The sequence below is a fragment of the Leguminivora glycinivorella genome, chromosome 7 (assembly GCF_023078275.1).
Source record: "Leguminivora glycinivorella isolate SPB_JAAS2020 chromosome 7, LegGlyc_1.1, whole genome shotgun sequence".
Classification (NCBI taxonomy): Eukaryota; Metazoa; Arthropoda; class Insecta; order Lepidoptera; family Tortricidae; genus Leguminivora; species Leguminivora glycinivorella.
The window spans coordinates 10363383-10386865 of record NC_062977.1 but is presented as its reverse complement, the minus strand read 5'-3'; the positions used below and the strand labels follow the sequence as shown (position 1 = coordinate 10386865).

The window sequence follows — 23483 nt, the reverse complement described above, 5'->3', positions numbered from 1 at the left end:
AAATCAAAATGTCATTGTCATGTCAACTCATAGGAACCACAGAACGCGATGCACGGAAAATTAGAGCCATGACAAATGTCAAATCGAAAATGTCATTGTCATGTCGGACGTCCGCGTAGTGTGTTCCTAGCTCATAAAATCAACGGATAAAGCTAGGAACACACTACGCGGACGTCCGTCGTAAATCGACCGCGGACGGGAATCTGGACAATGGAAATACACATAACCGTGCAAACTATCGGTCGACGGACGCGGACGTGGCCTTGAGCGCACGGACGTCCGATCGAAATCTGGCTCTCTGGATGTTTTGTTCCGTGCACACTGATAGGTCGCGGTCGCGGTCGTTTTACGACGGACGTCCGCGTAGTATGTTCCTAGCTTAAAACCAAAACTCGAACATAATATAACTTTAAATTATAGTCTGGCAAACACTATTTGTAAAGTAGCTAATACACGACCGATTCGTACCGTGATCTTGAAAAAATACATAAAAGGCTTCCCACAGACAGTCTTAAAAATTCATAATCTTAAAAAAAACTTGTATGCAATCTGACAGTTCAAACTGACACTGACAAGACACTGACAGATCTGTCAGTGTCAATTTGCATACAAATTTTTTGACGTGATAACGTCTAATAACTCGTTACTACGGGCAGCATGCACGAAAAAGATGACGTCATTGTCCCGTTTCGCAATATAGCTTTAGCGCCATCTATTGGCGCGCGTAGGAACTAAGCGGCTGATCGATGCGCTCGGTATGGTTGTAGCGTGTGGCCTGAGTAAAGCACCACAGCTGCGACAGATGGCGCGCCCGTGTTTATTATTTTTGAGTGTTTGTAATTTAAAAACATGAAAGATTGCATTAAAATAAGCATCTTTTATAGAATGAAGTTGTTTGAAAAACCTACTTATTTAGGAGTTAGAGCAGTACGAAGTTGCGAATTTTCCCATAGTATTTACTAAGGCGCCAGAGACTTAATAAATTTACGATGATTTTTTTTACCAATATAACCTATGTTAATATTGATAAATCATATAGAACACGTTTAAATAAGGATGTTTTGTTATATAAACTTTTTCTCCTCCATTAATATTTACTGAGATATTAGGGTTCTAAGATTAGTAAATGGCACTAGCACTTTAATAAAATTAACGCGTGTCTCGCAAACGGTCTAGGATACAAAATGACGACTTTTATATAGGTATAGGTTAGGTTCGTTAGGTATCTTCAAACGGCCGAAGGCTCCTATTCTGTGCAGTTGCAGTTTCTGTAATAAGCGGGGCTCCGTCGATATCGCTTTCTGTCTCTGGCGCCTTAGTAATGCTACGGGAAAATTTTGCAATTTTGCAACTTTGCACCACTCTAACTCCTAAATTAGTAGGTTTTAAAAAAAACTTTACTTTATAAAAGATGCTTATTTTAATGCATTCTTTCTAATAAGAACAAAACACTATGCTAGAAAGAGTGCAGAGGAAGTTCTGTAGGCACATTTACAAACGACTGTACGGATATTACCCATATATGTATCCATCTCTATTCGTAACAGGAATGGTTGGTCTTCAAACTCTAGAAACCAGACGGAAACTGCTGCATATTATGCATTACCGCCAACTGTTTCACCATAGAGTAGATGACGCATCCGTGCTTGAGAGAATGGGGCTGCAAGTACCAAGAGCGAATGTGGTGGTTGGCATGCCGGGCGCGGTGCCGGCGCGGCGGCGGCGGCGCCTGTTCGCGGCGGCCGGCGCACCGTTCGAGCCCGAGCTGCTCTTAACCGCATCATGTTGGAGACAGACGATATTGACATATTTGCTGATAGTGTTGGTGTGTTTTACAGAAAACTCTTAAGGTTCATAGACTACACTCCTTAGGTGATTAATGTAATAACCATAGTTTAACTTTTAAGTGTGTTTGCTTTTATTTATGTCAATTTAACATGTACATAATTATATTACCACATAAGTGCTTTGGCGAAATACTGTTAACTTTTGTGTATTTTTAATAAATAAATAAATAAATAAAAAAACGTGAAAAAAGTCCCAGAATCGGGCCCCTTTTGCTATACTCTGACCGCCCCTGTCTATACTACTGTAATGTTTGACGTTATCACGTTAAACTACCGTCCGTAAATCGACTTTACAGACAACCAATTTTTTTTAAGATTATGAATTTTTAAAGACTGTCTGTGGGAAGCCTTTGGCTCCCCACAGACAGTCTTAAAAATTCATAATCTTAAAAAAAACTTGTATGCAATCTGACAGTTCAGATCTGTCAGTGTCTTGTCAGTGTCAGTTTGAACTGTCAGATTGCATACAAGTTTTTTTTAAGATTATGAATTTTTAAGACTGTCTGTGGGGAGCCTTTGACGTTGAAAGTAAGGTCCTACAGGAAACTACCTAGAAGATGTACCAAGGTGCGTGGCGATCGTGTGTTATGACTCGAGGATTTGAACCATTTTGAGAGAAAAATACAAATACGAACTGTCAGAATAAAACGTCAGATGATCGCCAGTCTTCAAAATTTAGACAATGTGTAAAAATTTGTGCGACTTGTGCGGCTATTAGTAAAATTGTTTTCTCGCCAAACTTTTGTTCTCAACCGCCCTATACTTATTCTGGATTAGAATTAAACCCAACAATATTAAGGAAATTGTTTAAATATATTATCGTATATGTTTTAACATTTCCGGTAGGTTAGTTCATTTACCGTATGATGGAGAACAGCAATAAAATTGTGGCACCGCACCTAAATGCCGAAGTATACAGGACAGATACGACTGGAAATGAAGCACCTTCGTATTTAGATTACATTAAACTTCATCCAGGTAAGTACTTAATATTTTCTAATCTACTCCAATTAGAAAATGTATACTATAAACATACAGTTTTGAGATAGTAAATAAAATAAAAATAAATAAATATTATAGTATATTCTTACACAGATTGACTGAGTCCCACGGTAAGCTCAAGAAGGCTTGTGTTGCAGGTACTCAGACAATGATAACAATGGATTAAATTATATTTATTCTTTTATTTTATCAGATGGCAGTGTTCTAGTCGGCTGTTCAGAGCTGACGGGAAGATATTGGCTCGGGGGTGCTGCCATCTTCAAGAATATTGCTGAAGCCAAGGGAATAAACCCAAAATCTATGAGAAGTATTCAGTTGGACTCTGGGACGGCTGATGGATGTTTCATAGGAAAGTCGTCCAAGGTAATGTAACTGTGGACTGATTTGGTGTTTTAATATTTTGAAACTTTCCTACCAAACAAATGACAAAAGCCATATAATACCATAATAATCGAATACCATAATCACACATCAGTATTTAAAAAAAGCAACTGTTACATGTGTTAATTGTGTAAGTGTTATTAGTTAAAGGTATAAAGAAAACATGGTTTTTATCGAACATGACCCCATTCACTCACATGCATAATAATGAAAGGTGATAAGAATCAGTTAATTATTTACAGGTTTTAATATGTGAGGATAGTGGTGCAATCAGCATTTTTAGCATAAACAAGGATGACACTTGGAAGCAATGGAAGGAAGAGATGACAGTGTCTGAGCATGACAATGGGATTTTGGCATTAGACTGCCTTGAGCCAGAGAAACAATATGTTACCGCTGGTGCTGACGGACATATCAAGGTAATTATCTATTCAACAAATGCTACTATCACAGGGTTCACATGGTCAATTGGTATTATATGGCCAACCTACGCGCCAGAGGGGTCATGACCCCCCCCACCTCCCCCCACCTGGATCCGTGCATACAGTTTCATATTAGAGGCCTTTAACCAATAAGGGATCAGTGAAAAACATATATTTAGTAAATCACTGATTAAATAAAGCTGTAACAATTAGAGCTATTATGAAAATAGCACCTTATAATGGCACATTTATTTGTTGATCTATGTTGTTTTGTTATACCAAGGAAATCAACATAAACACATTTTGCCCTCCATTTTGCAGGTGTGGGATCTGACTGACATGATCTGCATTAGGAACTATAGTTTAGCACACTGTGCTGCGGTGTCCGGTGTCTCGGTGAGACCTAACTCCACTACAAGCTTTGCATCTGGATCTTTAGACATGTACATCACACTGTGGGATGATAATATTGACAAACCTGTTATAGGTAAGTATTGAACTAGAAAAAGTGATTGATTCTGTTTTCTGTTTATGTGTTCTAAGTTATTAATATTCCCTCTAAATAACATTCATCACCCGTGTGGTCATGGGTTAAGAAATTCACCACCCCCTTTCTTCCTATATTGTAGAAGTTGACTATGCAATATGAATTCCATGCAGTGTCACAATTTTGCTTTCTTTTGACCCCTTAATTTCCAAGAGTGGCACTGAAACTTGATCAGTCATGACTCATGAGCTCTGGTCCAGCAGGGCGTCTCGACTGGGGGACAAATGTAACTGGTCCTTTGTTTTACGATGTTTGCATTATTAAATAGAGTGTCCACCGGTAACGAGTATATATAGTAGGCGTGTTAAGTGGATACATGTAGTACTCAACATCATAGTGTAATAATGGAAAAAATGGATTAGTTACAATTGTCCCCCAGTCAAGATTTGTCCTGCTGTACCTTACAGAAGTGAGTTTATGTTGTATGTATACCTATTTTATTTTAAATAATCACGTCTAAGCCACTGTAGTATGTTAGCCATTATGCATGTTTATACATATTGACATAAGGCACATATTCTTTGTGTATGTATATGTATGTTATGTTAACATTTTATCTTACTTTTCAGATTTAGTAAAGAATGACTGTGGCATCCGTTGCTTACAATGGGTTGATGAAAACCAGTTGGTGTACGGAGATGAGGCAGGTGTACTCCGAGTAATGGACGTGAGAGTTCCTGAGAAAACTAATGTGCTCTGTGACTGGATTAAAACTAATTAATTACCTATTATATTTAAGTCGTACTTTCTAGGTATATATACAGTATTTTGGTTTAAGTGCATAAACTGGCAGTGCATCCAGAGTAAGTTGGACTTTATCTTTACTTTTTGAAGCCAGTTGAGACTAGAAAATCCAATTCAAGATCTTGCACGAATAATCTGAACACTTCTCGAAAATACTGTATGATGTAAAATTTTGTTGACATGTAAAACTATGTTTTATAAAGGAATAAATGAATGAAATGACTGAATGATCTCGACAGAGATTGCATAAATCGAGATTCCTTATCAACATGATTTAATCTAGAAAAAATTCAAGATCTTGCACGAAAAATTCTTCTTGATTGAATTTGACAGAGATTGTGTTCTCGAAATCTAGATTGCATTTTGTAGAAGCGCAATTCATCTTTAAAGTCTCATTTTAGTCCAAACAACACTTGCGGGGCTGTAAGTTCGTGGCCGGTATTTAAGATTGATTCCCATCTTAAATGCTCTAATCTACGATTATATTTTTATTTTGTGATTTTGGAGTATTTTAAACTTCTTATTTTACACCTCCTACTTAAATAATCCACAGCCATCCACTTTTATTACCTATGTTTCTTCTGTTTGTCTTCATTTAAAACTTTCTCTTTTTTAGGCACGGAAAAATAGCAGTCTGCTGTGATAACAAAATTGTTTCCGTATGCGACAAGGTTGCAGACAGCAAGTCGAGGGTACTGTACCACGACCGTCACTTGCACAGCAACTACGTGCGAGGTGTGGCGTGGGACAACAGTGATAGCAACACTTTACACTCCTCGGCCTGGGACGGACTCATCAGAACTCATAATGTTTCGTGAATGTATGTGGTACCAATTTTAAATATATTTTGATTCTCCCACCAACCTGATTTACGCAGTTTTATGTACTCAACAAACCTGTTTGTTGTAATAACTCCCTACCTAATACTATACACGGTATAACATGACTAAACCGAAAGATTTTAACTACGTATTTCTGAGGGTAAAATAAAGATAAAATGTTGTATGAAGTCAAGCAAATTTACATATTGTTACAGGATTTCTAAAGCCTGTTACATACGAAATGGGAAACATCTGATCTATGTGAATAGATGTAGTGTGTGTGTATAGAAGTGCGGTGGTGGTGCGATCTGTGAGCTGGCAAGTTTATTTTTACGGATGTATACAATGATACATATTGCAGTCCAAATCCACTGGCATCCAGCATCCCTTATCCTGCTATGCTTTCCTAATTTACATTTTAGATACTGGCATTTTTCGCCGCATGTGGTGAAGTGGAAACATGCGAAGAACTTCAACGATTTTTATACATAAAATTGTAAACGGGATTTAATCGCTCCGAGACCACGGGGACAACCCTGTCCTTAGATTAAAGCGCGATTAAGAGAGCGCGCACACGGGCAACTGTTGCCGGCGACTTTTTTGTCGCGACCATGGCCTAGTATGAAAGTGCGCACACGAGCTGACGCAACTTTTCATACAAATATCAAAGTCGCCGAGCAACTGTTGCCCCCGTGGGCGCGCACCCTAAGTTCCGTTTGCAATTTTAAGTATCGAAGTGGCCACCAAAGAAGCAAGTTTGGGAACACTTATCGGCAATGAAATAACAAAGTCTACAACACTAACAGTGAATATATTTGTGAATGAAACAGGGCTGAATGCTGTAGTAGTTTATTGGTACGCGGGCGGGGGAGTGCGCGGACGCAGGCGACGGCGACGGCGGGGTCAATGCGCGGGCGACGGCGCGCGGCGCTCGGGCGACGCGCCGGGCGACGAGCCGCGCCGCCCCGCCGCGCCGGGACTCTTCAGCCGCACCATCGTGTCTAGGTGACGGAACCTGGTGAATACGGAAAGGTGAATTAAATAACGGCGAGACACTTAACTGAAAGTTGTTCATAGTATAATAAGTACCTACTCATCTCCAGATGAAAATATTTAAACTCTATCCTATCCACCCACACCCACTGAACTCATGAAATTGTATACCTACTTATCAACAGTTCCTATTCTTATTCATCTGAAATGAATATCACCTCATACCTACGACTACAATTTTATTAACACACTACCGAGGTTTTCGTATCTACGCGCGTAACTGCTTCGTAGAGAAAAGTGACTAAGTACGATCAGCCAGCTTAGTCGAAATGACAATTTGACGCTGACGCGGATCGAAACGCCAATACGGAAAAGCGATAGAGATAGCATAATCGTTATTATCGTAAGCTTTTGTACATTTGTCTACGTGAGCGTGCCATGGGACCCCATTTCTCAATGATTTGTCCAAGGTTAACTATAGGTATAATCGGTGGTCAACTGGTCACACTCAATTTTCAGATGCCACGCCAGTATGATATCCGCCAAGTTTCATTTAGCCATATTCACAGAACTAAGTTACATGTCATACCTTAATGGTAAATCGTTTGCGTCGTGGTCAACGCTCTGGAAGAAGAACGCCAGCGGCCAGCTGATCCAGGATGCTTGTTTTCTGAAAACAGGTATTTTTTATTAACTTTAATTTAATTAGATTTCAATCTCATTTATTTACCCTTATGATATACCTACACGAAAACACTTCCTGTGTGTGGAATGGATGATTACTTTTTGGCGACATCCTTAAATAATTTGGGCACCAAGTAGGCAGACCAGATTTTAAAAGCTTATGGATATCGTTATCAATGTGTGTGTGTGATACATCGGACAGTTGGGCGTCATTTGTTTGACGTTTTCGGAATAATGAACCTTATGTTGTTAGAATGACGCCCAGGTGTCCGATCTTTGTGATATACCCTGTGTGTAGGTACCTAATGTGATAAGAACTAATATGTTTATGTTTCTGACGTGTAATGTATAAATGTGCAATATCAATAAATATGAATGAATAAGTAATAACGAATTACTTATTTTTAAGGTTCGAATAAATCTCTATCCGATTTCAAGTTTACATTAGTGCAGAGCATGGTAATGGGCAAGGTCTACGGCGCGGGTGCGCGTGGTGTAGACCCAGACGTGGCGGGCACCGACGGCGGCTTATTGAGGATTTGTCAATGGCGCGGGCGCGGGTGTTTGTCGACCCCGACGCCTTGTGTTCAAAGAGGATCGAGTATTAAAGAGAGTTACTGTCAAAGTAAAATGTGTAATCACAGTGCACAGACTGCCATCTCTTGACACAGGCTTAAAACTTTTGAACCTCAGTTTTGACAATTTGGCCCATATTCTTAGCTTGATATGTGTTAAAATGTCAAATATTAATATTAGCGCCATCTAGATGAGCGTACCCCAAAGGTGTAATGCCATCTAGGCCACCGTACCTTTTTCTGTATGGTACTGAGGTACGTTTTTTACTTAGACTTTATCTGTCTATACGAAGTTATATATGTCTTTGTTGTGTTGTAGAAAACATAGGTACATACGGCGTGGGCGGTTCAAGCTGCACGCCGTCGTCGCACGGCGTGTCCGGGGTCTGCGGCGCGGGTGCCGGGGGTGGAGAGCCCGGTGTGGCCGGCACGGGTGGAGGGGTCTTGTTGATGGCCGGATTGTAGATCTTGGGGTCGCTGACCATACGCACGAAGAATGAGCGTTTGTGGGCGAGTGCGGCGCGGTGCCGTCGAGCTCGCTCCTCGTTGAGATCCTGCAAGAAAAGCAACATTTTGTTAGTGAGCTATATCCTGATATTTTCAAAAACGCTTTCAATTGTTTCTTTAGACTAAAATTCTTGTGGTTATCGAATGTCTTGGCTTTTTAAACATCCTATTAGTGGACTAAGAGCCCAGAGCCGCCAGACCTTCCTCATTTTCTCATGGATGAAACTTTGGAATACTGTAGTGTTCGTAGCGACGTAATGTCTGCATATTACCTAGTTTTTTTTAAAGAACAGTAACTTTCCTTAAATTCTCAAAGCTGATTTTTATATATGTGTTAGAAAATACTGTTAGGAATTGATAAATCATTTCCTAACTATTTGCGCCGGCAGGAACTTGAGAAATTAGGGTAAGTTAGAGAGACATTCAAGCGTCTGGTAAAAGATACGGCGGGTGGAAATGGTCAGGAATTGATGATTAAGGTCAGTGTGGGGAAGACCGTCTACCCGGAAAGACCGTCTATTGACTATAACTTTTGTGTTTATATATCTACGCCTCTCACACCTCCGAAGGTATACCAGTTTTTCATCCTCAAGCCATTGGTTTTCAGTACATATCCCTAGGACGAACACTAGTTAACAATAATCTTGATTTGTGTTTCGAACTCGAACATCGAGTCCAACATGGTTCCGCAAAAAATTAAAATAAAATAGAAGCAGTCGGAATATTTGTATATTGTATATGTAACGTAGTCATTTAATAACCGTTGTTTCTGACTAGTACTATTAATTTACTCAAAACGCGCTCAATTTCTAGTTTTATGTTCTGAAATATGTAACTTAGAAATTGTGCCTACTCAGAAAGTCCGGCATAAAAGAGAAAGGCAAGACCGGCATATGATAAACAAGGAGTTGCCAACCTTTTTAGGCTTTATTGGAAATAAGTCGAGTGTAAACGATATCAATATATTAAGTACGTTTTTGGCTTATGGTAGTTGTACCGTTTTTGATTTTAACTTCGAAATACAGTTTTGGTAATGATTCGTATGGTGTTACTAAAATCATTCGAAAGTATTAAGTAAAAATAAAATATATGTGACATGGTTGTGAAGAATGATAAGAGGTGAACAGAAGTAAGCCTACACTGCATTATTCATCATCATATTTAAGTTGGTAGAATTATCATAAGTTCTAACCGTTTTTTATTATTTTTGTTTAAGTATATGTAGATTGTGCAAAATGCGGCGACAAATATTTCAAAAGAGAGTAGGGTTTCAAGTTGGTCATTATTTTTATAATCAGCATTACCCAACAGGGACCGTATGGTATGGGTACCCTTAAAAACGGTTTTGACCGACTATTTTACGGCTACCCGACCGTTAATTCCACTTTGACACAAAAGTCGTCATGGGTGTCATCAAATATGTTTTCGGGGGTGCTGATTTAAAAATTAAACACCACTGGAATCTGACTTTGCTGACTGTCACTTTGACACAAAAGTGGTCATGGGTGTGGTCAAATAGGTTCTCGGGGGTGATGATTCCAAAATTAATAATCAATCTGGAATTTGACATTGCTGACTGTCACTTGACACAAAAGTCTGGTAGTGACTATAGCAAAACCCAGACATTGCTAAGAAATGTTACCAAACTAATTCACGTACCTAATATCCTATTACATTTACTTAAAGTTGGATATATATGAGCCTGTAATATCGTGACTAAATTGGACCTGAAAAGAAAAGGTTATGAACCCCATCTACGGGACATATGCCGGTCTTGCCTTATAAATGGAAAAATGCTTATATGTTTAAAATTTCAATGTTATTTTATTAATTATCTAGCACATTCTGCCCTGTTATTACGTAAAATAACAATGATCATGGTCTTGCAACCTAGTCTCATATGATATTACGCGACAACAAGCACTAGACGGTCTTCCCGTACTCACCGCGGGGGGACGGTCAACCCGCCGAGCCTTAAAAAATGTGATTTTTATCACTTAAAATTACCTTATTTCGCCAAAATATTAAAAAAGCTTTGTAAAATATAATATTTGCTATCCCATAGGCCCATGCGCATTACGCCAGACTACATTAATTATAGAGTTTTATCCACTCAAACTTTATTTCAAATAAACTATGCCGGTCTTGCCCGCACTGACCTTATCAAATCCTTACAGTCTTTTCTATTACATATATCACATATATGAAAATCAGCCTTGATAATTTAAGGAAAGTTAGTGTTTTAAAAAAAACCTTATATCAAAATAATTTTTAAGAAAAAAAAAACCGGCCAAGAGCGTGTCGGGCCACGCTCAGTGTAGGGTTCCGTAGTTTTTCGTATTTTTCTCAAAAACTACTGAACCTATCAAGTTCAAAAGAATTTTCCTAGAAAGTCTTTATAAAGTTCTACTTTTGTGATTTTTTTCATATTTTTTAAACATATGGTTCAAAAGTTAGAGGGGGGGGGACGCACTTTTTTTTCCTTTAGGAGCGATTATTTTCGAAAATATTAATATTATCAAAAAACGATCTTAGTAAACCCTAATTTATTTTTAAATACCTATCCAACAATATATCACACGTTGGGGTTGGAATGAAAAAAAATATCAGCCCCCATTTTACATGTAGGGGGGGTACCCTAATAAAACATTTTTTTCCATTTTTTATTTTTGCACTTTGTTGGCGTGATTGATATACATATTGGTACCAAATTTCAGCTTTCTAGTGCTAACGGTTACTGAGATTATCCGCGGACGGACGGACGGACAGACAGACATGGCGAAACTATAAGGGTTCCTAGTTGACTACGGAACCCTAAAAAACCGTCGCCTTTCGGGTTCTGGTGAAAGCTACTTGCGAATGTTGGATTATGTAGAAATGTGTAAGTATTTTTTAAAACTGCTTTTAATGCTTTAATTATTAGATAGCAACACAAATGAATATACGTATAACGTTAAGGTTTGAGGAGTTTCCTCAATTCCTCATGAATCCGATTATATTATAAGAAATCGAAGCTTGACAATCTTTGACTTGAAAACTCAATATGCTTAACAAACAACTAAATAAATGTCACTGTTCTGAACTTAAATGCATTCTTTTCTTACAAAACTACCAAAATCACTATGAGTGTGCCGTTCAGATTTGAGGAGTTCGGTTCTGACTATCATCAGCAGTTCCACTGCACCAAATGTCACTGTTCTGGACGTAAGTGCATGCTGTTCTTATAAAAATACCAAAGTCACTATAAGCTTGCCGTTCAGATTTAAAGGAGTTCGGTTCTGACCATCATCAGCAGTTCTACTGTACCAAATGTCACTGCTCTAGACGTAAGCGCATGCTGTTCTTATAAAAATGGCAAAGTCACTATAAGCGTGCCGTTCAGATTTGAGGAGTTTGGTTCTGGCCATCATCAGCAGTTCCACTGCACCAAATGTCACTGTTCTAGACGAAAGTGCATGCTGTTCTTATAAAAATACCAAAGTCTCTATAAGCGTGCCGTTCAGATTTGAGGAGTTCGGTTCTGATCATCATCAGCAATTCCACTGCACCAAATGTCACTGTTCTGGTCGAAAGTGCATGCTGTTCTTATAAAAATACCAAAGTCACTATAAGCGTGCCGTTCAGATTTGAAGAGTTCCGTTCTGGCCATCATCCGCAGTTCCACTGCACCAAATGTCACTGTTCCGTACCTAAATGCATGCTGTTCCTTTAAAAACACAAAAATCACCATATGTATGCCTTTCAGATTCGAGGAGTTCCCTCGATTTCTCCAGGATCCCATCATCAGAACTGGGTTCTGAGAAAAATGGGACCAATCTGTATGCATATACATTCAATCAAAAAAAAATTTTTCAAAATCGGTCCAGTAACGACGAAGATATCGAGGAACAAACATAAAAAAAAAAACATACAGACGACTTGATAACCGTCCTTCTTGAGAGATATGAGGCGACGGTTAAAAATGGCCGACGGGCCGAACTAGGTAATATGTAGACATTAAACGTCAATACGAACTCTACATTATCCCAAAGTATATTAATTTGTGCTTGATACTTGCGTCTTATGTTTCCACTTTACAGTGACAAGATTATTATCAAAGTGAAATGTCATCAATGAGTACCTAATGTATATGCTGTTGCTGTGTCACTTCAGTTGACAGGAGATAACCATTAAATAGAAATATACATTAAATGGTAACAAGAAATTTCTATCGATATGTTCATACCAAGGATTATTTATATAGGATTTACATTCTCCATACTAAGAATCGTACCTCATTTTTTAGAGCCACCTATTAAATACTATCATAACTACACTGATGATGTCTACAATTGTTTTTTTCAAAATGTGTATTGACGTTATATTATGATATTAAAATAAAGAAGCATGTCATTTGTTGTTATAAAAAATAAAAACACGCAAAAATATTTCAGCAAAATATTATTTTGGCCACTTCCAGGCTGTGAAATAGCGCAATCTAGTTTTAAGCCTAAAAGGCCCATATATTACAGGGCTACTCATCCTTGAGAAAATGAGGAAGGTATGGCGGCTCTGGGCTCTTAGTTCATAAGTTGTTACCCTCTCTTTATCCGGTCCTTCGAGAAGTTCTGTAGCGAAGTCCGTTATTATATCCCACGCAGTTTCTGAAAATTAAAAAGAATCATGCAGCCACCATGAAACTTACCAACATCAAACGTTTCAAACATGAAAATACCATTTTGCATTTGTTTCTGTAAACAAATTCTTTGTTGTAAGATTTTAATTACTTAACTAAGTAATAATTATAGTTACCAATGTCTTCGCGTGTAGCGTGCTGCGCCACAACACAGAAGCGGATGACGAAGCGATCGCGCACATTCGCAGGCACCATGTGGATTTTCCCGGACGCATTCATTGTGGTCAGCAGTTTCTTGTTGATCTCGTCTTGCTCCGAGGGATTCTCGCCGCCACTCACTAGTCGGAAGCACACGAGACCCAGCTATAAATATAAAATAAGGTTATGGCGGGTCAAGGATCGATCATACGACATTCAATGAGCAAAATTCGGCGACCGACTAATATTCATACGTATTCCATTTACCTAAAGGCTCCCATATTGAATGTCCATTACCTACGCTACGGGTGAATCCATTATTTTTAAATAGCTTTTGCCCGCGACTTCGCTCGCGGTACAAAGAGACAAAAAGTAGCTAGTCTATGTCACTCTCCATCCCTTCAACTATCTCCACTTAAAAAATCACGTCAATTCGTCGCTCCGTTTTGCCGTGAAAGACGGACAAACAACATACACATATGCATACACTTTCCCATTTATAATATTAGTATGGATTAATGACGTGAGTGTTTTCCTGTGTAGTTTTTCCGTCGACTGTTTTGAAAAAAAACTATCACAGAGCAGCAAAATAATTGGATAACCTTATTCGCAAGCTTTTCGGCTACTGAATATAAAACGTAGGTATTGGAAATACGTAGACAGATAAATATAAATTTTATAATTACATTCAATTATCGTGTCTTATAGATACAATATACATAAATAAAACAAAAAGACGCGCTGTATACCCCGTGCGTCTCATTGCTCCATTTGATCTCAAAGATTCGTACCCTTTGATGTTTTTCTGCGAGGATGCTTATAGGACATATTTCGAATGCCTGATCGGAACTATAACACGGAAGCGCCTTTCCATGTGTAATATACATAGTATGTCAACACAAATTAATCGAAAGATAGGAGAAACATTTTCTGACGAAAATAATTACTATGATATTTAGCGTGACAAAAGGCATTACATAATACAGTGCCGTAGCGGAACTGCCGGCACAGCGGGATGCCCAGTGGCATCAGCATCATGTAGCTAAAGTAACTAATGATAATGACAATTACTGTGACTTTGTTGCAGACTTCGAACCGGTCGTCCTTTCTAACCAGTTGCTCGAAGTACTTGGCCAGCTCGCAGTGGCGGCGCACGTAGCGCTGTAGGCCGCTGATGCCATAGCTGCGCAGCATGAACCACAGCTTGAGCGAGCGGAACCGCCGGCTCAGCGGGATACCCCAGTGGCGGTAATCGATGGCCGTGTGGTCGTAGCAGTGCTGGAGGTACAGCGGATCCACCACTAACGCTGATGTCAGCAGGTACCTGATCAGTAAACATTTTAGGTACTGAAGGGTAGTTTAAAACTCTGTGTTAAGGATAGCACCCTTCTAAGTGTGCTCACTAAGGTACCTAAAAGGGTTTTCGGAACGTAAGCTTATCAAATTTTCAATTGACTTTAGGATATTGGGATTTGTTCATTAATGTGACATAGACGCGCCATGATGAAACCTCAGGGTCGGAACTTATGTTTATGTATAGGAGCGCCTTTGCGTTTCCTACGGAAAGAAATTCTAAAGTTGCCAATGATGAACTTAATTTGAGTTTAAACATACCTGTTGGTAACCCACAGCAGGGAACAGTCGAAGTTCGTAAGCATGAGCTTGTTGGTGTTAGTGTTGAAGCTATATCCGCGTATTCGACCCCAGCCAGATGATACTTGTGTTCTTGACAGAGGAACGCAGAACCCGCATAGGTCACGACTACATGTAGTCATACGCAAGGAAACTTGCGCATGATGGGATTCTGAGGCAGATCAATGTGTGCGTGGGTCGTACTTAAACATACCTGTTGGTAACCCACAGCAGGGAACAGTCGAGGTTCGTAAGCATGAGCTTGTTGGTGTTAGTGTTGAAGCTATCTGCGTATTTGACCCCAGCCAGATGATGCTTGTGCTCTTGACAGAGGAACGCAGAACCCGCATAGGCCGCGACTACATGTAGCCATACGCAAGGAAACTTGCGCACGATGGGATTCTGAGGCAGATCAATGTGTGCGTGGGTCGTACTTAAACATACCTGTTGGTAACCCACAGCAGGGAACAGTCGAAGTTCGTAAGCATGAGCTTGTTGGTGTTAGTGTTGAAGCTATCCGCGTATTCGACCCCAGCCAGATGATGCTTGTGCTCTTGACAGAGGAACGCAGAACCCGCATAGGCCGCGTCTACATGTAGCCATACGCAGGGGAACTTGCGGACGATGGGTCCGATCCCGGGAAGGTCGTCGTATGAACAGCAGGAGGTCGTGCCCAGCGTCAGGGATACGAAGAACGGTACGCGACCCGCCTCTTCGTCTTCTTCCATCGCCTTTCAACACAGTTTAGCTATTAATGCCACAATAATATTTTGAGTAATTGATTAAATCTTCATCGATAAAATAACTCACAGGTTACCTACTTGCGTAGCAAGCGTAGCAGAGTTCGACTGTTTTGTAGACAAAAATTATTAAATTTCTTATCGGCTGAATTGCACTTTTCAAAATTTATATCCACTTCGTATTTTTATATTGTTGACTTTATAACGGTACCAATCGTATTGTAATCGTCCAAAAGAACTGCGCGCTTTTATTTCCGCACCACAATTCATTGTCCTATTCTTTCCAAGCATTAAGCAATAAAGTGGTCCATGGAGCTGTATCGTGAAATTTCAATATTTGCGGTATTGAAAGTGGCACACAATGCGGCTCCATTACCGCCCGGCTCTCCACGTATTTCCGGAATCCAGGCCGAGTCATTAAATGCGCGACGCCGGTGGCGCCCTCAAATTAACGCCCGATTATCTGGCTGCCTCCGCGTGCAGCGCGCATCTCCCCCAATTAAATTTCCAAACAAAAACTAAGCGTAGGTATTTGTTTGCATAATTGGAGGTCAAGGATTTTTACAAATTAATATTTTACCTTTCTACACATATTTGAGCTATGACTTTTGAGCGTTAGATGTCGAATTTTTCCTTACTTGAAAGAGTTTTGCATAATTCAAACATAGGTATTTATGGCCGGTTCAAATACAGCATACTTGTGGCATTTTTAGAGGTATTTAATTATTGCCTTTAAGTTATGGTTCAACAGAAGTTCTTGTGCCCATTATTATTTACTAAAGTTATGCAACACAAAAGTATTAATATTACAAAATGCGTTCACCCATTTGGTCTTAACCAAACCCATTTTTCATCAGAACTTAATATTGAAAAACATACTGAGCGTGTTGAAAACGAACTGCATTCAGGCTACATTGTAGTGGTTCTCTCGGGAAATTAGGTAGTCGGCATGTGGTCGGGATATAATTCTAATATAACTTCAAAAAAATAAAAATACGCTTTTGTTTTCGATGGGTAAAACTAGAAAATTTTTATTCTAATAGGGGTAGATAAAATGAGAATAGTACCTATCCCAAAAGCTTTTAATTGATAATTTAACGCCGCCTTTTCTCTTTCGCTTAACTTTCATTTATAACTCGCAAGTCTGTCCCTATTAAAACTCATCGCCGCGAAATTAAATCCAAAATTAACCCTAACCATTGACTTTAAATGAGGCACTCACCTGCTTAAGAGTGTCGCCTCTCAGCGAGCCGTGTTCATCGGGCTGTAAGATGCGTAGTTTGACGAAGCAGATCATGGCGGCCTTCTCGACGCAGGAGTGGGCCTCCTTGGAGCAGTAGGCGATGAGCTTGGAGAGCAGGAGGCCTTCGTCCACATTGGGGAACTGGTGCTTGAGGCGCTTGATGCCGTTGGCGCGGGCGGCCAGCATAGACACTAGCACGCATTCGCTGGCTGAACCCTGCAATATAGAGACTAGTAAAATATGAAATGTCCACATATCGCCACACATATTCGCGTTATGGTTAGCATTTTTAGCTTTTAGCTTTATAGCAACTTGCATGTCGTCATCAATTTTTTCTATCTATTCTAAATTTTATAATTCATTCAGTCGCAGTCAAGTCTAAAAATATAGGAGTGCAAAATATATCGTTTAGCTCGTAATTAGTCGACGTATGTAAGAGCTATGGTATACATTTTAGTAATAGGTTACTGTTACTATTGTAACAGAACAAGCGTCCATGACGAGGAAATGGACTCGTTATTACATATAAAACTTACGGCGAATCAACTTTTCCTTGACCAACTTTTTGGTGCATGTTTACTTTGGGATTTCATTGAATATTTTAACAAATATAGTATCTGTGATGGTTTATCACATGTTTAGTCACGTCTTCACTCATAAAATTCACTATTATTTGGTGCAAAACAGGTTGGAAAAACGTATTTATCAACAAACTACGTTCACATGGACGGAATACTGACACTGACAGTTGTCAGCTGTGTAACGTTCCGATATTATGTCTGGGTTTCATTTACAAGTCAAAGAAATAATAATGACTAATATTGGTTATTATGCTTCCTGAGTATATCATTCAATGTAACATTTAGTAACAGATAAAATATTTCATTGCGAAATTACTTACAAAATAAATAAGAATGTTCCACAAAATAATATTTACGTAAAAATATTTGCGAATCGCTCCACTATTGGACTACATAGGTATCAATATCAATAGCTCTGTCTCTCTCTAAAACACGTGCACTCGGCATCTGTTGATAAGCAAACATCCGTGTGTAAATCGTGAACTCTAATGCATAGGGCATAAGACTTAGTAAACAAAGCAAACGTTTGAGTAGCCATAATGTCGGAAGTCGAATGTCGAATGTCGGAAGTCGAATGTCGAATGTCGGAAGTCGAATGTCGAATGTCGGAAGTCGAATGTCGGAAGTCGAATGTCGAATGTCGAATGTCGGAAGTCGAATGTCGAATGTCGGAAGTCGAATGTCGGAAGTCGAATGTCGAATGTCGGAAGTCGAATGTCGGAAGTCGAATGTCGAATGTCGGAAGTCGAATGTCGAATGTCGGAAGTCGAATGTCGGAAGTCGGATGTCGAATGTCGGAAGTCGGATGTCGGAAGTCGGAAGTCGGAGATAGAATCTATAAAAGGGTCGGAGCGAGCCGACGCGCGTCATTCTTAAAATATCTACAAGACTAGCAGTGTCTCTGGCTTTCGTGTGTTATACTGGTGAGTGAAGTTGTTCTGCTATTATTTCTTTGTTTGTTTTTACTTGGAAATTATTCTAAGTGATTGTAAACTTTGAAATTGTGTCTCTGTTTGATTGTGCGGGGATAATATCGTCGTACAGTTGGACTTAGACCTGTGGTGGGATTGCTTTACCGTCAGTTGTGAGGTTATTTTAGTGTTCTATTTATAGTGTAGTTTTACGTTTTAATTAAAGTGTAGTGAAGTTTTCTGTGCTTTGTTTCATGAGTGCCGTCAAGCAATACAAAGACTGGGTCGATGTATGGCTGGTGCTTGGAGATAAGTCTGTGTTTGGTTTTGTAGGGAGTAATTCTTGCAAAACTAAGCTTAGATTATAGCACGTAAAGGAAACTTCATTCGTTTATTTAGTTGGTCAGTAAAATTGAATTTAGTAATTTTCCATGGGGTTATTTAGTGAAAGTTATAAGCCAGATCATTGTTTGTGACAGACTGTTGTCCGGCTAGGCGCTTCTTCCCTTACGGTGTCAAATAAGAGGCGTCTAGGGGTCTTTTTGTTCCAAGTGGAGGGCTTGGACGCTTTTCTATACTTACAAAAGCGTATTTTCTCACCGGTCTCAAAGAGTCCAACTGTTAGATGGAAGTGAGGACTTTCACGATTGACGAAAGACATTAGGAGTAATCCTTGCTCACTGAAGTCGGCAGTATTTGAGGCTGGGGTCCTATATATATTTATATTTATTTACTCGGTGCTCTAGTCCATGCTGGCGTTGGTCGCTGGGGATTTCGGTTGTGATCGATCCACATCTAAGTAAAGTTGATCGCAGCTGGGTCTCTCATGTGGCTGGTACTGGTGTGTCCTAGAATACTGGATATATACACGGATAGGGCGATCTACTCTCTGCTACCCTAGCCCGCGGGCAAGAGCAGAGGGGGGGATAAGAACACAAGCCTATAGGTTGCCTATCTCAGCTTCGCTGGCTGAACTGTACAGCTTATGGTAGGGATACACTTGTGCATATTTTGAACACAAGATCTATGGTAAGTGACGGTCTGTGTTTCAGATATGCTAGAATAGGGAAAATGATAGGAATAGGGTAGAGTCACACACTATTTCTATAAAAGTAGAGTTCTTTTATGATTGGTCTTGGAATATAATTGGTCAACGTGTATTGTGGAGAAATAATTTAACTACTACTATTTATATGGGTTAAATGGCCTTTAAATGTGGTGTTTACTATCTTAAAATATGTGGTAAAACTGGTAATTTATAAAATCTCTTATTACTTAATTTATTTGAGTGAAATTAATAATTGTGGTAGCAATTTCTGATCTTTCGGTGTGGTTGCGGGACACTTAGTGTTGCTAACTAGTTTTTCAAGGTAAATTCTATCAAATTGGCTAGGGAAACAAACTGTCTTTGGAATAAAAGGATTTGTTTGTTATAGGGCCCAGTGGCATGCGAGCGCCGTCCACTGATGGAAAGTCTAAAGCTTAGAAAAGTTTGACTTACTTATTTTTTTTACAAAAGTTAGCAACTGCTCGGTGTTTCGATAAAACATTAGAAAGATCGAGAAGTTATGGTCTATTAGCAGTATTGGGGAACGGGGGGTTTAGCTAGGGAAAAGAAACAAAATAAAAAAGGGGTTAGTTTGTAGATAGATAGCCCTTCAGGCTTACTTGCTTAGGATGCCCGATAATGTGGTTTGATTGGGCCTAAGGATTCCAGACGGTATCGCAAGTTCTCACCCCAAACCGGAATCGAAAATAGAGCGTAGCCGATGTTTTCTAAAATATTTTTTAATATTTATATCATGTATGTTTCACTCACTAACTTTTATTCTAAAATTTCTTCATCACGTCATTAATTTTCTCACTCATAACTTTCTAGGCCTAAATCTGATAAATTACTCTTCTATAACACTATATTATTATGCTACAATAACCTTTATTCTTCTTTAAAATATAAATAAATAAAATTTTAAAAATTAGTCAAAAATACAGCTGATACTCATTAAAGGATCTAGGTTATCGCGGTTCACGTCGAAGGGTTCTACTTATTCACGCTAGACGATCACAAGGCCAAATTTACGGGGTATATTTAAAGGGGGGTTAGCTATACTGTTGGTTAGCCAAGTAAGTAAGTAAATAAGTAAAGGTGAGCGGAGGTTTAGTTACATTTGGTGACGTGACCAAGGGATCTAAGATGTGCTCTGTAGAACACATCTTGGATACCAAGGTTTATAAATAAATAATAGGAATTAGCCTTACCAGGCTACATTTGTTGTTGTGAAAACGAGTGGGTGTGCTGTATTTCTGATTTATTTCATCTCTAAATAAAACTCATATACCTAATATTTTTATTCAATCGCTATTTCATAAAAACAAAAATAACTTTATTGTTAATAAACACGTCTGTAGTATTTTCTTCCATTGTTTTTTTCTTGCCGCGTTCCGGGCGAAGTCATGCATCGATGCGGAGTCAATTGTATGTTCATCTCCTTCCACTGGTATCTAAAAAAAAAAACATAGTAATAAAAGTAAAGTAGCGTAGTAAACTAAGACAAAAAAAATATTTCTAGGAAATTAGTTCATAGTCGTAGTGGTTAAACATCGTCCCGATTAGGCAATTCGGGTTGCATTGCTACGTAGCAATTGTTGGCATCGGCGCATCTTGACGTTCCCTTGCGCCTGTGCGTAGTACTATTATTTACTCTGTGTCTTAATGTATGTTTTTATAGCTGTTGTATAGGCGGAGCAGGTACTGGAAATACTAGGTACTTATATAGAAAAATACCCATGTATCTAAAATAATAGGAGGCGCGGAACTGTAACACTTTAGAAGAGTTTGCCACCTAGTGACCGAAATTGGAAACATAAGTGTGTGAACTATGTACAATAGCAATAGAATTTCATGTTAAAACAAATAGTTCTCTATATGTATAGTACATTTTCATAGCAGGTTCTGCCATCTTCAGGGCTATTTTGAAAGCTATACATCACGTTTGCGCTTCACATTGGAGGTCTGATAGCTTCGATGCTGTCTTATATAGTCCATGAACACTCTCTGATGTTATGTATGTTCCTGGAAGGCGTCTGTTATACAGAACTTCATTCATGGGCAGGGTAACTACTAGTTAGGACAGTAAGTAGGTCGTTATCATAATCTAGATGTAAGATTATATTATCTCAGATAACCTAGGATACCTAAGCCCTAGATTTAAGACCTAGTACAAGAAGATAGGCTTTAGTCTAATCGTTATGGGGGCGCGATCATTTATTGTCGCGCTGAAGTACAATATTATATGGGGCGTCCCGCCATTTTTCTATGAATACTGAATAGCTACACGCATGTGGTACTATGACAAGTACATCCTTCGATGGATGGTTTGTTTGCATTTCAGTTGTAACTCTATAACCTACAAATTGGCTCACAGGATTTCATACATCATACAATAATTTGGCATATTGTTTGTACGGTTTGTACTAAATATTGTCACTGTAGTGCAGCCGTGAGAAGAACAGGTTTCTGTCTGTTAAGATATAGGTATTAATCATATTAGGACTAATTTAAGTTCATTAGCTTATAAGTCATCACACATTTTCATACTATATCAGTGGTTAACAAGCATATGTCACCGCTTGACGTTAAGCGGTCACCGTAGTCTGTCTGTCAGTAATTTCAGAATAAATTAAATGTACCTTGTGAATTTCCACTTTCTATAGGTATATATTTTTGCTATAGTACAAACACGTAAGTATGTATGAACAATATTTTCAACTGGTACACATGACATGTTATCTCACTTAGATTGTGTACACAGCTTTTATACGGAACCCTAAACGGTCGCAATATTTCACAAGTCAGGAGTATGCCAACATACTGTACTTCATTACAACCATGTTAAACATATCCTACGAAATATTAGCATTACTAGCATCTGGGAGGTCGTACCTCGCCATACCTTAACTGCTTGCTCATTGTCACAATTGCTGAATTAATTTCATGAAAATTGATTGAAACTTGTAATATTCCTGTTAAGTAGGCATAGATAATAAGCACCATTACTACTATAAAACCATATTTTACTGAGGTTCAGAAATAGTATGTATGTAGTATGCAGTAGGTATGTAAACTTACCTAACATGACCGGGTCCGATCTGATCGTCGGATTACTTTGTTGTTTAGTAACGTTGAACATAAGCTGGTGGTGCAGATCAGCGAGTTCTTAGTACACTGAAAGGAAACAGTCAGACATTAGAAATTTTTATATATTATAGATAGAGTAAGAAAAGTGTTTTGTTTTAGAGATGGGTTCTGCCAAATAGGGTTCCATATTATTTCATTTATCTACTCACGGGGGCGCGTCGCTTAATTTTGGAACTAAGACACGCCCGTGAGAAATATTGTGTCAGAAAAAACAATGCATACAGCAAAATTTACAAAAAGGAAATTAAAAATAAAAAAAGTTTGAGAACCCCTGCCTTGCAGTGCATATCTACACGAGTTAGGACATAAATGAGTTAGTAATAAGTTTGCTTAGCCAATAAAATGATGATGAGTCAGTTAAGTTTGATTTTTATCCGGTCGCTCATGCCTCGCCGTTTTGCTCTACGCTTCATTTCAATTTTCTAGATAAAATATTGATGCCATGAGCTGTTCACTTTTAAATTTAATAATTAGAACGTGTTATTATAATAAAACATAAGTACCTTTCATTTATATGAAGTCAGTAGATATATGGAAGACGGTCCAACCTGAAGCGTGGCCTCTCGGGTAAAACCTGAAATTGTACATATTGAAAAATTTGTTAAAATAGGGTGTATGTATGTTTAAGGAATCTTATTTGTAAATATGTATCATTAAGATTGTTTATATTTATCTACTGCACTCACAGTTAGAAAAAAAAAGGACCTACCATACCCATTTTTCTAAGTCATGTAAGATTTCCTGCCGAGTCGTTTTACTCACTAAGTAGGGTTAATCAAGTCTAAAAGTAGCCTTTGGTGGCAATAATTTTTTGTACTTACTTGGGAATTGTGCTAAGACAG

The 23483-nt window shown here is 38.8% G+C and overlaps 2 protein-coding genes across 3 annotated transcripts in view; one reads left to right on the top strand and one right to left on the bottom strand.

Moving 5' to 3' along the window:
* Positions 1-2414: 2414 nt before the first annotated feature.
* LOC125228244 (methylosome protein 50-like) lies at positions 2415-5811 on the top strand. Its single transcript, XM_048132739.1, is given in 7 exon segments — positions 2415-2825; positions 3043-3212; positions 3473-3649; positions 3974-4139; positions 4769-4897; positions 4939-5002; positions 5560-5811. Coding segments are annotated over 7 exon segments (1023 nt in total). The 5' UTR covers positions 2415-2710; the 3' UTR covers positions 5762-5811.
* Positions 5812-6562: 751 nt separating this feature from the next.
* The window catches only part of LOC125228178 (tyrosine decarboxylase), a 45027-nt gene continuing 28106 nt past the window's right edge, over positions 6563-23483 (bottom strand). The window contains exons 4-11 of one of the 2 annotated variants that reach the window (XM_048132638.1): positions 16931-17167; positions 15413-15699; positions 14408-14660; positions 13315-13501; positions 13102-13166; positions 8353-8570; positions 7347-7427; positions 6563-6779 (exon numbers count right to left, since the gene is read on the bottom strand). In XM_048132638.1, coding sequence (XP_047988595.1) covers positions 6668-6779; positions 7347-7427; positions 8353-8570; positions 13102-13166; positions 13315-13501; positions 14408-14660; positions 15413-15699; positions 16931-17167 — 1440 coding nt within the window. In that variant the 3' untranslated portion in view covers positions 6563-6667. The remainder of the gene's footprint in view (positions 6780-7346; positions 7428-8352; positions 8571-13101; positions 13167-13314; positions 13502-14407; positions 14661-15412; positions 15700-16930; positions 17168-23483) is intronic. The other variant, XR_007177262.1, reaches the window with a different exon arrangement.